At 41.4% G+C, this 15,204-nt stretch overlaps 1 protein-coding gene across 1 annotated transcript; it reads left to right on the top strand.

Annotated features, from left to right (window-relative positions):
- The first annotated feature begins 987 nt into the window (after positions 1-987).
- On the top strand, positions 988-14,986 carry LOC138206139 (ras association domain-containing protein 8). Its single transcript, XM_069162654.1, has 6 exons — positions 988-1,282; positions 6,543-6,744; positions 8,532-9,331; positions 9,487-9,684; positions 10,440-10,584; positions 13,070-14,986. Exons 2-6 carry the CDS (start codon positions 6,642-6,644, stop codon positions 13,189-13,191), a joined length of 1,368 nt encoding a protein of 455 aa, XP_069018755.1. The 5' UTR covers positions 988-1,282; positions 6,543-6,641; the 3' UTR covers positions 13,192-14,986.
- Positions 14,987-15,204: the final 218 nt, after the last annotated feature.

Below are 15,204 nucleotides of genomic sequence, written 5' to 3'. Positions count from 1 at the left end.
TGTTAATAAAACATAGCAGACTTAATTAAAAAAATAAAATACACACAAAACATGAATAAAATCAAAACTGCAAGTTGCGACAGGGACTCAAGTGAACTACAATTTTTCTGAGGTGAAAGAAGTGTTCAGATCTTTTACTCAGATCAATGAAACTACCGATACAGAAATGTAAAAATACGATACGAAATAAAAAGGTATAAATCCTGCATGGAAAATCCTACATCAGTAAAAATTCATTCGTATCCGAAGCAAAATGTAGTTAAAGCATGAAAGTAAAAGTCCTGGTTTGGTCTCTCTGACTGATATATTATTATATATAACATCATTAGATTATTAATAGTGAAGCATCAATGTGTAAGCAGCATGTTACTGTTGTAGCTGCTGCAGGTGGAGCTAGTTTAAACTACTTTATATCCAGTTTTATAAACAGCAGATAAATCTCAAGGGTGGTCAGATGATTACTGGGAGAGGAAAGAATTTTAATTTTATTTTTTTTAATTTCAATTTTTGTTGAGGTATTGGATTATTTTATTGAAATAAAACCCTCGTGAGAATTAGTAGTCAAGTAAAGTAGCCTACCTAAAATCTACTTAAATACAATACTTGAGTAATTGTGGCATACTGAGTTACTTTCCACCTCTGAAAATGTTTTTTAAAAAAAAGTTCATTTTCTAAAGGTATAAATAAACCTGACACTTCCTTGCTCATACAAAGCCTCTGCAAAAATGCTCTTTATCCAAGTATTTTCGATACTTAGCTGCTTGTGTAAGTCCTTATCGAAAGAGAAGTCTGTATGTTGTGTTTAACTGTCCTGGACGTATAAAAGTTGGTTGAAGGCATTTCCCCCCCCCCCCCCCCCCCCCTCTTCCCCCCTCCTCCCCCAGCCTCGCAGTGTTTTGCAGCTTTAAACAGTCCACAATGCCTTGCGGTGTCCCAGTTCCAATGCGATGTATTTACCAGCAGCAGGAGTAATGAGACGGGGGAGAGGGGCATTTTCCGCAGCTCACTGGTGAGACCGCAAAACACTACAGCGCCCAGGGGGGGGGGGGGACACACAAACTTTCGGACAGCGGATTGAAATACGTTTTTCTGAAGGGTCGTCGGTATCCTTTTATTCTGCTCTCAAAACGTGACTTTGTCGCAGTTCGTTGGAAGTGATTTACTGGCTGGGCGATGCTGAAGAAGGACACATTTTGCGGAATTCACGCCTTTACCTGTGTTTTCCTTCCAAACTTCAACCCGGAGAGGAAGGACTGAGTTGAATCCCCTTTGTGCTGTGAAGGTAAGACCATTACAGGGATTTAATTCTTGCAGATTGTGGCTCGGCTGAGACCGCTGTAGTTGTGAGGCTGAGATAACGGAAACATTTCTGTAGAAGAGGAGTTGGGCTACTCTCTGAACCCACTACAGCCCGTTATCGCCATTTCCCCAGTCTCGTCCCACTCGGCACCAAAATATACAAGGCAGAGGTGCATTTTCGTACTAAAAGATGCTCATAGAGTTTGTCTGTCGGGATGTTCAGTGCCAAAATATCAAGCTCTTAATGCTTTGACTTGTGACTCTAAAAAAATAATAATCCTGTAAATAATCCAAATTAAAACCCTTTTTACATGTTAATTCAGACTTTATTATGTTGCAGAGGTTTTTGACAGGCCATATGTTTTGCAGAATATTCACCTAAAATGTTTCTTTGCCCCTTTTCACTCTATCTGTCTGTCTAATCCGGTAGAGCTTCATCTGCAACTTTTTCAAGCCCTAATCGTCTCAAAACGTATGCACCATTGATAATAACAGAATATATCAATAGATTTCAAATCAATCCCTCATACGTCATTGTTTCTGAAGGTCCAGTCTTCCTCACGACTTGCGAACACAACTGGTGCAGCGGAACCAACCTGTAGAGTTGTTGCACTCAGACCAGGTTTCACAGTCCTATTCTTTGTGATCTTAGAGGTTTATTCAACTTTAGAAATAGAATCCTGTCAGTTTGTGTCATCTCATTGCATCATGAAGACCAGGCTGAAAACAACCACCTGCAGACTGGAATTTTTTTTTGGGGGGGGGGCTTTTTTTTGTTGTTGTTTGTGACTGCCATCCCAGCTGCTCCCGTACAAAACATTTTAGATCTGTAAATGCTTACGTGCAGCAAGAGTGGATTTCAACACCAGATGATGTTTTACAAACCGCAGTAACATGTTAAAATTGGCCAGAGGCCTCTGCGTTGCCCCGCTGTGTTGCTGCTGTGCCTCTGCCCTGGTGCAGGAGCCTGCTGCCTGCCCTGCTGGCTCTTCAAAGCTGGCTAGTGAGCAGTGAATATGGCATGGGAACAAAGGCGGCATTATTGCTGGCTGAACGTGCCGTCCAGATGTTTGACATTCTGCCAGCACTGACCTCCCAAATGGGGGAGGCTGCTTCAGCGCCTAATAGTTTAATATCAACCAGGCAGAGGGAGAGAGAGGAGTGTAGCTGCAGGGCGGGGGCCACTGGAAAGCTCACAGGAGCTGGGGGTGTTGTGTGTAGCGTGACTGGATGGGGGTTTAATCCCAAACACCCCAATCTTCAGATTGAAAGCAGAAAGTCTGAGCAAGCGCTGCAAAATACTTGTTCCTTTTTTGTTTTTATTTTTTTGGGTCATTTAGGTTGTTGGGATTCTTTTCTCCAATTTTGTAACTATATTTGAGCCTGATTTAAAGGTGGCACAATGTAGTCTTTAGCTGCTTATCACTTAATAATTATTATAATTAGTCCAGGCATTGTTTCCTGTCGTTCTATAGATGTTAATACAGCTGAAAATTAGTTGCGAAAGGAAGCAGAAAATCATCTCTGGCTCTTCCAATGATTACCGATTATGCTTAAATACACTTACGATTGGATGCATTATGTTGAAGTGCCACTGCATAGCTGTTGCATGTTGCATTGCCACCAGGGTTTCTGAGCAGAGGGACCCATAGCTTTCTTATCTCTTGGCCCGTTGCATTCTCACAGCCTAGGAATGCTTACCCTGGATGTTATCAGTTTCCACTCTACAGGATCAAGGCCTGGCCCTGGTCTTTACCATGCTCTGTAATGTTTGCACTTGCAGAGGGCATTGTGTGCACACTGGGCTGGCATATTTGTGACGAAAAGTGTCTTTATCAGGTTATTGCTGCAAGACCTTTTCCCCTTTAACCACAGTGATTTTTCCCATCAGCGTATCTCGCATTCATGACAAACGTTTGAGAATCCAAAGTGATTTAGGCCCCCGGATTATAATTGCTTCTGTAGTTGCAGCACTTGATAACTATCTGGAATAACTGAAAGGAACGACCAATTTCTTCAGTGTGTTCCAACCCAGTCACCACCAGCGCCTCCACAATAAACCAGCGTCTGTCCCTGGCTGCTCACAGGGATCTGTTTCACAACGGATCTGTTACCAATTACAGCAGAGTATAAATTGCTAGTAATTACATGCTACTCTACAGGGTGTGCAATTTGAATTAAAGTTTGGTTAAGCAACAGGCAAAAAGGTTTAAGCACTAGAAAAGACTGATGTCGCTCCACTCTGCAAGAAGATTCCTATTGTCTTTAATTAACAGCAGTATGGGGGAGTTTTGAACGTTAGAAACTTTCTATTATAAATTAGTTTTAAAGATCTACTTATAAATACATTCTTTCCAAATGACAAGGGTTATTAAGCTTCCGTGCTTTATGAAATGGTTGTATTGTGTTCCACCTTGGTGAACAATGTTCAAAACATTTGAACAGGAACTGGAGTGTAATAGTGTCTGTTCGCGGCGGTAGTACATGTTGGTGTTTTCCTGAGATAATTTTTCTTGACTTGGTTCAGTTGCTGCCCTACAGGCTTTCTCTTGAGTCGAGCTCACTCTTGGTTTTGTTTTAATGTAATGAATGCCCTTTTTGTTTTCCTCAAATACCCCCTTTTGGAGCAAACTGCCAAACTGCACGATATCCAGGCCAGTTCGAGCTGCTTGATAGATTGTAAATCCCTAAAAGAAACCGTGCCATATTTTGCGCTCTTACTGGAAAATCCCCTACAGTATTTCTTTATGGTGTGTGTTATTGAAGAGTATTGGTCGTGTTTTAACACCCACTGGAGCATATGGTAGCTTGTTTACACCAACAGCCAGTTGAAGCCCTTTGCCTGGCAGCTTGGTGTGCTCCTGTAGGTCTGGAGAGTTGTCATCAGCAGAAGGGTAGGCAGGCTGCTCGATGCAGCTCACACACCTCACACACCTCACTGCTCAAACAGGAATGCACTTTGAGTCAATGTTACTCAACCAATACGAGACTAAAACAAATGAAAACGGGCACTGAAGTCATCTGGGTTTGATGTTTTGCTGCAGCTGATTGTCTCTCGACTGAAGTTTAAGTAGATTCACAGGAATTCAAGTGCTCCTCTGCCTCATGAACTGCCTCTTGGCACAAGACAGGCTGCACAAATCAGGAGGTGGGCATCTCCCCAGGCTGCGGCTTTGACAGGCCAGAGGAACAGAGCCAGCAGAGCTCAGGATGGCACTCTGCCCTGCACCGCTGTGCCTGTATCATCAGCTGGGTTTTCTGGGTTAATGTTAATGAATACAAATGTTATGAGTCTGGACCAAAGCATGTAACATTTGTAAATGCCCCGCTGAGTCTTCTTGAGCTTGTACAAGAAAGAGGCCTCGAATCAGCCTGCAACTGTTTCAAACGCCAGTGCAATGCACCTTATTCCAGGCAGCAGGCTTTCTAAATCCCTCTGACTCAGACGCCATTAGTCCTAAAGTGTTGCTATAGTTGGTATTTTTCATCACTTTCTCCCTACAGTGTATCCAAACACCTTCTCCCTGGCTGATCCGCTATGCCTGCTCTACATCAAGACCTACCCAGTGCCTATTACTGTTTCCACATCCCACCGGAAAAAATGGGTTAAACAAAATGGTGATAGTGTTTTGGGTCACTGCAGAAAAATCTCGCAGCATGCCTGTGTGTGACTATTTTCCTGTTCCACTCCATCTTTCAGCACTTTTAATGCCATTTAAGGGCAGTCTGAAAGAAGGACAAAAGCACTTTCCAAGCAGCTGTGGACATACCAAGAATAGAGCAATCAGGCGACCGACAAAGGTGACACTCGTGTACATACAAATGTAATGACTGTACCTACTGGATTAATACAAGATGAGATGCACATACACACCAAAATGAAACTACACAAGGTTTTGTTTTGTTTGTGGAGTGGCCAGGACTAAAAATGTAAAAAACATTTTCAATACTCTATCAGTCTTTTATGGCAATTATCATCAAAAATGTAAAACTTTGCTGCTTTCACTTTCAGATGTGAGGATTTGCTCCTTTTATGGAACACTTTGGGAATTAGACTGGCTAAACAAGCAATTTCAAGATGTCACCTTGAATTTGTGATGGGTATTTGTTACCTTTTTTTGTTGTTTAAATAAAGTAAACGATTCATCAATCTACTGAAAATAATGATAATCAACAATGACTTCATGACAGCTCCATCTGTTTGTCTCCTGTATATCAGCAGCAGAGCTCACTGTCTTGACCATATTTAGAGAAGCAATCGGCAGAGGGTAGGACAGGCTGGTGTGGATGACTTTGTGAATGTGGATAGGGAATACATGGACCGGGGGAGATGTAATTGGTGGGGGGTTGGGGAACAAAAGTACCTTTTGACTCCGTAGTGTAGGTGCAGTGAAGGTTAAAGCGATACAGATCTGCAGAGATGCCATTCAGTCTGTCCCTGTTCACTGCCCTTGAAGAGCACTTTGAAGGATTCCTCCTTCTAGATTTCACATACAGCGTCATGTTAGCAGTTATTCACGTTTTGATGTGTGCTTCGTCCGTCTGATAATTTGAGTTACCAGTTTACATTTTCACATCCACTTGGCTGATTTTATAGGTCTTTAAATAGCATCAGTTGGTCACAAACAAACTTTATGAAGACACCCTGTCACTCACGTTTCTGCTATGTGTTTACACAGTAGGGAATAATACTTTCGATCAGTGCAGAATACAGACCATAGCAATGTTAAATGTGTTACAGAACAGTGAAAATAACTGTGACGTCAAAAACAAAACCCTTCTCCCCTCCCCTGTGTTATGATTCTTCCAGCTGTCCCTTTTCGTTTTGTAATTAATTTTCCTTCCCTGTCTGTTTCTGTCCTTTCTTTGCAACTGAGTTAATGTTTTTGTCTTCACTGCGTCCATGTAATTCTCTGTACAAAAGCAGGAACTGGGCTTGGGAATGTCTGCTGGCAGATTCATCCTGCACCCCCAACAGACATGTACCTATTCATAGAGAAGAACAAAACAACAGTGTTATGGCCAGCTGGTCTTGGCATGCCTGCCTCTATGATTCTCTACTGGACTGTCCTTTACCTTCACCTACAACTGAAATAGCCTGACTGTGCCTTTGACTGTGTATAATTTTCTTCTGCTAAACTGACCACTTGTGTTAACAAACATTGCCATAGGAGCCTTAAAAGTTTGGCCGTGAGCACATCCTGACTAACTGCTTCCTGTTTTCTTTTGTGTTTCCTCCACAGTGAATTAGCCAGAGGGGCTTCAGCTGCCCTGCACCATTGCAGCCTTCAATAATGTTGGGGCCAACACACCACAACCGGCCGCCTTGCTTCTGACCCAACATGGAGCTCAAGGTCTGGGTGGATGGAGTCCAGAGGGTTGTCTGTGGTGTCACTGAGGCAACCACCTGCCAGGAGGTGGTGATCGCTCTGGCCCAGGCCATAGGTAAATAATACCCATTTTATAAAGGCAACAACAAGCACACCTGAGAAAAAAAAATCTCCTACCCTGCCCTCTGTTTGACTTAGTCAATATGAATTGGGCTATACCACACATCAATTAGTAATTGACTGATGTCTGCACACAAATTTCCTTGATCTTTTTTTAGCACTTACACCAGAAGGTCCCATATTTTACACTTTTACAGTGTTGTATTTGCAGTCTTGATATTCATCAGAATATATTTTTGTGGTTATAAGCACCGAAATACAGCTTTTCTCTCTTTAGTTCTACCAGGAACAAGTTGTTTTGTGTCTGTGTCTTTAAGGCATATTGATTTCAGTGACTCTCTTTTTTGATTGGCTGACTCTTTTCTGAGTGAAGCACACCCAGTTCAACCGCAAGGTTTCTTTCATCTTTTAATTTGCTTGCTCCACGACAGAGTGACAGCGCGGTTTTTTCTTTTACATAAAAAGTTGGACAGTGGGCCCCGCTGAAAGCGGACATATCAGTGAATGTGAGTTTGTGACATCACAAACTTAAAGAAGTCCAACTGGTTCATTTGCTCAATACAGGTGGTGTGTGGACTGAACATTTTGAGACATTCAAGGTCTTAATATAACACTGAATGCTGTTTTATAATCAAAGAAGAAATGAAAATCTGGATTTTGAACAATATGGGACCTTTAAGTTTAAGTTATACCACAGACATTGAACAATTCCAAAACAATGCACACAAAAAGTTTTTTTTTTATTTATTTATTTATTTATTTATTTTTTATCAAGTGTATTAAGTATTCACCAACCAACAACTGTCATCTGGGTTTATGTTTCTCCCAAATGCCAAACTGCCTTTTGTTAATTGAAAAGAAGTCCTTATGAAATAAACAAGTGTCAAATCTCCTGCCTACATCTTAAGCTCCTGCTGAGATACAGTGGGTCATAGGCTTTAGTGGTACTTTCTTGGATCTAAGCGTTCCCTTTTCCCATATGGCTCCTTCAGGAACGGGGGAACTTGAGCATACTGTATTGACATCACTTCCCACAAAGCGCAGGGTAGGAGGAGGGAAAGTCTGACTCATCCCTCAGTCTCCTGCCAAACTGAGAAGGCAGCTCTTCTGAGCCCCTCTCCTCCTCTGCCTATTTTTTTTTTAATTAAAACCATGCACACCATGTTAAGTGATCAGACAACAATAATAGTTTGGCTCTTTGGTATTTTACAAGTGTTTCTGACTACATGCTACTATAAGTATTGTGTCTAGGTTTTCTCTAAACAGCACAAAGCTTTTTATTTGTTGCAATCATTGAAGAAATTGTAATGTGAAATGGTTGCTTGAAGCACTAACACCACTGAATAATAGCCCTACACTGCAGATCTGTGCAGCTTACACCCTTTTTTGCCTGATTGTTCTGTATTGCAGCCTCCATTTTTACTGTATGATTGGGACATAAGGCTCTCATCTCACTTTAAAAAAATTGCAAGGTGTTTTCAGATGCCACAAACAGAAAAGCTGGTTAGAATTAAATTCTCTCTTCAACGAGATTATAATGTTAATCTGTGTCTGCTGAAGGTTCAAGACGAAGCTTGCTTTCCAACATATTATCCTAACAGTTTCATTTGCTTATAGTATATCACGGCCACATTTCTGTAAGTTTGTTTTAGAGTTTTTCTTCCCTCTAGTGGTCAAAGTTACCTAAAGCGTCTTTAACTAAAAGTCAACATCCTTGCAATTTTCTCTCTGTTTAAAGTTATGTTTTTCCTGAATCTAGCCTATCTCTTGTGTTGTTTACAGGTCGCACCGGGAGATACACTCTGGTAGAAAAATGGCGAGACACAGAGCGTCACTTGGCCCCCCATGAGAGCCCTGTGGCTTCTCTGAACACCTGGGGACAGTATGCTGGTGATGTCCAGCTGATCCTGCATCGCACAGGCCCCTCGCTGACTGAACGACCCCCCTCCGAAGGCCCCCCTCTCAGGGGTCCTGAACGCGGGCTGCATCGGCAGAGCCTTCCTCCTCTTGCAAAGCTTCGTCATCCCAATGATCGTTCTCTCCGCCGCCGTGAACCGCGCCGCAAGTCTCTTACATTCACTGGTGCACCCAGAAGCCTCAGGGAGATACTGAGTGGGGGCAGAATCGGTGAGGCCGAGGCCAAACGAAGACTTCTTCTAGGAAATGGTGGGAATCATCACCATGCTGGACCAGCCATGGGGACGGCGTCCCCCGGCCTGTGGGCCTGTCGCATGGAAGATCTGGTCAGATTGGTCGGTCTGCAGAGAGAGACTCTCAATGTGGTGGAGAAGAAGCTGGAGGCCTATGAAGCTGAGCTCCAAGCCTGGGCTGAGAGGCGAGGCGGGCGAGGTGGAGGGTTCACTGGGGATCCAGGAGTAGGCGGCGGGCTGATAGAGGAGATTCGGAGACTAGAGAAGCACCTGAGGAAGAATGAGGTGGAGATGGAGGAGGAAGAGTTTTGGGCCACGGAGCTGCAGATTGAGCTGGAGAGTGAGAGACAGCTGGAGGAGAGGCTGCAGGAGCTACGTGGGCGTCTGCAGGGCTGTGAACTGGATATTGAAGAAAAGCTGGCAATGGTCCAGGTGTGGGAGAATATCATGATATTGAATTTTAGAAAAGAAATAAGGTTTTGTTGTTCATCATGATTGTTGGGGTACTACAGTCTTTCCGGTGATTGTGTGTTGTAGCTAGTTTTCTTCTTTATCCTTAGCTGTTTGGCCTGTTTTTTCCCCATCAGGGTGTCGAGGCAGGTCTGGAAGAGGAGAAGCTGCAGAGAGAGCGGCAGGAGACCCAGTGGGTGAGTGAGGCAGAGGCTCGGACTCAGGTCCTCAGGGTCAAAGCCGAGTTGAAGGCCCAAGAGAGACAGGCTGTCCAGCTGGAGAGCAGCTGCAGAGCTGTGGACAGGTCACTTGGACAAAGCTGCAAGAAACTGCAGGTGAGCAACACGCTGGGGTTCCTTTCGTTGGTCTAAGTGTTGAAACAAAATAATACTGCAGGGAGATATAGAGACAAGGGTAACCATCCAGCAGCAATAATTGCATTTAAGAATCTGTACACCTGAATCGTCACCCACTGTTGGTGCTGAATTTTAAGGAAAAATTGTTTTCCTTCTTTTCTTTTTTTTTTTCACACATCAAAGTCTGTTCACCGGTCTTGGAGAGTACACATTTTTAAAAGTAGTGTGCAAAATCCAGTTAATGGATTTAAAGACTTTAAAATGAACAAATTTGTAGGTGTGGAGTTAAGTCAGCTTACCAGATATCTCGAGCTTTTACTGTGTAGCCGAGTTTTGACAGATAATTCAATATCTCTGGTTATGTAGGATTCTGACTTTCCACCATGAGGCAGCCCACATTTGAGTATTTAAGTGCAGGGCTAAACTGGTGGAGTATTCACATCAATCAGTACTAATATCAATCAGTTTGTAATCAATAGAATATAACAAAGAATTGGCTTTAAAAACATCGGATTTTTGATGTCATAAGCTGGCAGAAAACAATATATAACAATGCCCTGCAAAACATTATTGTTCTCATAATAAGCCAGGCTGACAGAAGATTTCAGTATTTATCAGGAATATTGCTATTGGCTTGTTTAATTTCTAAATATACAAGTCAATCAGTTTCAGGCTGCTGGTAATGTTTTACTCTTTTCTGAAGAATCATTTGACTTTGTGCTTTTTCATTGAAGGACATGCAGCACGACCTGGAGCAGCTGACTAAAGAGCTGAGGCAGGTTAACTTGCAGCAGTTCATCAAGCAGACTGGCACCAAAGTCACAGTGCTGCCGGCTGAACCCACTGAAGATGAAAGTAGCCACAACAGTCACGGTATAGGTAATGACATTTTGTTCTAAACATCACGAGTGGATTTATCTTTTTCTCTTTTAAGGAATGTCTTTTGGAGTTATGGATCCAACTAAGGCAAGGCCGCGAAATTGCAACAGTTGTTCAAAAGAAAGGTCAAATAGATTCGTGCCAGTTTTTCCTTCAAAAGAATTATGGATTCAAAAGTAGCAAAAATATCTTTTTTAAATAGGCATTGGTGGTATTAAGGTATTAAACTATACCGCTGTACTTTGAAAACGTCAATACTGCAAACATATGGTCTTATTTTCTTTTAAACTGATACAGAGATACTTTAACATGATGTGTCGCAGTGCACATCAGTCAGTCATGATACAGAAGGAGTTCTGGGTTTTGGGTTCAGACCTGAAGATACAGTTCAGCTGACCAACACAGACTTTGTGTGCCGTGTCTGCTCCTTCACAGTTGTGAGTGGTCTGCAAATCCCTCTACACGTGTGCTTCAAGGGCAGCTATGGAATGTATATTCTGTGTCGTGAAAACTTTGGATCTCATCTGAAATACACAATGTGATTGGTTGATGCATTTATTTGTGGTGCGAAAGCTCCGAAAAATCGGACTCCTTCCAAAAAAATAAAACGTTTTAGCCTCATAATATTTGCGTTCTGCGTGAAAATACTCCTGACAAAAACAACAGTTCGAAAAAATATATTGTTGTGTGAACTAATCTCATGAAAAGACAACGCCTGAGCTGTGCAAAGGCCTTTAATTGTATGTCTGAGTGCAGGCTGTTTAACAATAAATGTTGCTCTCTGGTTGTCATTTACACAGCCATCATACAACTTATTCTTATTAACGTGCAGAAAGTGCAGTTTGTGTTTGAGTCTGCCTGTGCATTAGTGAAGTCATTCTGTTCCATCAAAGCGCTTATTAACCCCCCCCCCCCCATGTCTTGACGGCCTGCTGAGAGAAAATGACTCAGCCTTGTTTTCAAGTGTGTGTCTGTGCGGTTGTGACTGAGGAAATTGGGACAAAATAGGGGTAGTGAAGAGTGCAGTATTAGTTTTTACCCACTTCAGTGGCAGTTACAATCTCCATGCCAACAGCTGCCTGGATACAGACAGACCTGGCATCATCCATTCACCCTACTTTCTCTGTGCATCCTTCAGTCCTTCCATCATGCTGTCCCTCTATCACATGCTCAGCAGTTTCTGTGATGGGCTCATTGGAGCAAAGCTTTGTCATCCTACAGGAGGCCAGCAGAGAGCTGACACATAAACTAAGAGCTCTAAATGATGACTGAGCAATGTAACAAAGGCTATACACTCAGCACAGCCATAATGATAAGCCAGCTGGTTATTAAAAGCTTTATGGTAATATAGTAATAGCGATCAGCTTGTAATTAAACCTTGCAGGCAAAGAGCTGGTTATTCAACTAGCAAACAAAGATAAGAGGTAAAAAAAAAAAAAAAAGAAAGTTCAAATTTATAAAACAAGTGTCTGAGCACGAAAACAAATCTATAAACCTAAATGTCCAAATATTAACATTAAATTAAGCCTTTATTTTCAAGCACACCCTTGACCAATTTTGTATTACACTTATCCACTGCCTTTAAAAACTGGTAATAGATATTAATATCATTTTTTTTTTTATTGCATTTTATAGTGTAAATGGAAAGTATTGGATATTTGACTTCTCCATTTTACAAAATGATTTGTATTTTTTGTGTGAAACATGAAGAAGCACACAAAAGAATACTTTGTAGTTACAGTGAAAGTGTAATAATTTATGCCAATTTGCATTTATTTTCATCGTAATTTGTAACACTGCAGTTAAGGCCCCATCTTTACTTGAATATCTCAGCAGATATTTTTCTTACTGCATTAAATGGAGTTCATCTTTGCGTAATTAAGAGAGTCATTCTCCTAATTACACTTCATGGTAATGGATTTCAATTATGAAAAGTAATAATGGAGTGTTGATAATCTTCTTGTAACCTTTCAGTATATGTGTGAAAGTCAACAAGAGCTTTGGTGCCCAGCCATGAAATTCACTGCATTGTCTGATTCTCAGCACGGCTCAGTGGTGCCTCCTGGTGGCAACATAGCAGAAATACATCACATTGAATCACAGCATATGTGTGGCTCAGAATTTTTTTTATTTGGGAATTTAGCAGAAATTAATGAATTTATTGGCTCTTGTTGGATTTGAAAATTTTGAAAAAGATACATTTTAAAAGCAAGTGCGAAAGGACTTAATGTCGAACCAAATCTTTGAAATACAGCTGAGGTGAAAGTTAATTCTTAATCTTTGAAACAGTAGTATGACAAAAAAAAAAAGCTATTTTGGGGGGTCTCTAGTACACGTTACAATCCTCTGTTGATGCAGTTTGCTTAGTTGTCACATGCCACAACTCAACGCTTACCAAGCTTTTTCTATTTGGTAAAATTTTTTAAGTACACTTACATTCATTCAATGTTTCTCATTTTATTTCTTTTAAATGTTCCCCTCTCAGATTTAGTCCCCCTGTCTGGCTCATTGAAGCGCCCTGTGTCGTCCCACACGATGTCCAGTCATCTCCGGGTCCTCCACAGTCCTCTCACTTCTGGCCTGAACCCAGAGGGGATCTATGTGTGAGCCAATTCAGCTCGGCAGGAACACCTGTTTCCCCCATCAAGACCCTGTTTCCCCCTAGAACTGATTTGTAAGTTGATATCTTAGTACAGGATGCCTCTGTAGCACACTACTATGCACTGTTTGTTTGTTTTTTTTTAAATTACCCAAATGGCAACCTTTGGTGTGAAGACATAATCTTTAAATGGAAGTCATGGAGCACTTGGTGGGAATGAAAGAGGGCTAGAAGCTGTGGCGTGAAAACAAAACAGGGCAACAGCACCATGTTCCATAGTGCACAGCCTCTGAACATGTCACTCTCCAAACATCAGGCTTTTGTGGACTTCCTTTATAAACATATCCAGTAAATGTACTTTTACTATCACTTTAGTACCTGCTGAATGATTCGTATTGTCCCGTCCCTCCCCCCCTCCCCCCCACCCTCCTGCATCGTGACTCCAAACTTGCCTTTTTGAACAGTGTTCTTGAGAAACTTGGTATGTGAATCTATGAACTGTATCTTTGAAATCATGTGTAATTTCTCCAGCATTATGACTTGTTCTTATATAAGTGAAGGATCCACTTGTGTCTATCGTAAAACCGTGACGACTCTATCATTTTGCATATCAGAATCTATTCCTGTGTTCTGTTTGTTCAAGTTAAAACTATGCACAATCGGTTTTGTTACTGAAGAATGTTACTGTATGTACCAAAATGAAGGCTTGCTGTAAATATGTTTTCTTACTTTCCAGCTTTATTTAGTGAATTAGTATATTTTATATGAAGCTGTGCATTCACAGTTACAAAAGTGCAGTCCCTCTTTCCCGCAGTAATATCTGCACACTGAAACAGTGTTAAATACCCTCTTAAGCTGATTTTTGCTGTTGAATGACAACACAGTATATTTTTGCCAAATGTATGATGCTTGTTTTTCTGAAGGAGCGCGTGGCCAAAGATTAGCAGGTCTTGTTGCATGATTGTTTTGTCCGTAGATGAATGTGCAGAGCACCCACAGTCCAGTAAATCAGTCAGTTGAATCTAAAAATGGTGGCATGTAATCATAGAATGGATAGTTAGAGCCACAGTGTGTATTAGAGTGTGTGTGTGTGTCAGTGATTACAATAGCGCATATGTGTATGTTTGTCTGCATGCATGCGTAGGCAGAGTCTGAATAGGTCTTCTGTTATTGATAGCGTGTGCGTGTGCGTGTGCGTGTGCGCGTGCGTCAGAAGAGTCACAATAGCCAAGATATGACGCCCCTCTTAGGTTATAGTTCAGCTGCTAATCACATCAAAGTGCCTTATTCATTACACAGTTGGTGTATTAAAATAATGTACAGTAAAGCTTTAGTAGAGACAATGAAGGAAGGATCGTAGCCAGATTAGATCAAGTTGTCAGTAGATACGAGTGCTGAACTGAGACGAGTGGTGACAGCACAGAAACAAAGAGGAACTATACTTCTGTTTTTACTGTCAGTGTTTTGTAGAAATGTCAATGGAAGGAACATTATTTTTAGTGCTTTCTACTTACTGTAATATTGTCACCATATATGTGCTGTAAAATGTATAAACATTATATTTGATTTTATTTCTTGTCATGCAACACATGTATACTGTAGTCTGAATCAGTACTGTCGCATAGTTATGGTCACTGTTTACAACTGCATATCTTCTAGAGAACTGTAAGATGTCGACTGTACAGAACCTCTTTTTATTTTTTCCTGCCTTAATATACTGCAAAGTATTGACAGATGTATGGCTGTAACAGGTTGCTGATATGACATGGATTGCATGGTTCAATAAACCATCTGACAAAATTAGATGTCACAACTGGTGTGTCATTAATTGGTAAACAATTGCCTCTTGGATGTAAATGACAGGGAAGTTGTGCTGTATTGTATTTGAGTGTTTTTACCAGTAGGGGGAGACATTTACTAAGTAATGGTGGAAAAACATGCAACCACTGCATTGCAAGTAAAGAGTAAAAAAAAAAAATTTCTCCACAGAACAATGAAATGAGAGGAAAATCCCTCAGCAT

This window comes from Embiotoca jacksoni, unplaced genomic scaffold (genome assembly GCF_022577435.1).
Source record: "Embiotoca jacksoni isolate LCO1_2020_lvr unplaced genomic scaffold, fEmbJac1.0.p SCAF_3, whole genome shotgun sequence".
In the NCBI taxonomy this organism is placed as follows: domain Eukaryota; kingdom Metazoa; phylum Chordata; class Actinopteri; family Embiotocidae; genus Embiotoca; species Embiotoca jacksoni.
This window is presented reverse-complemented; position numbering and strand designations above follow the sequence as displayed.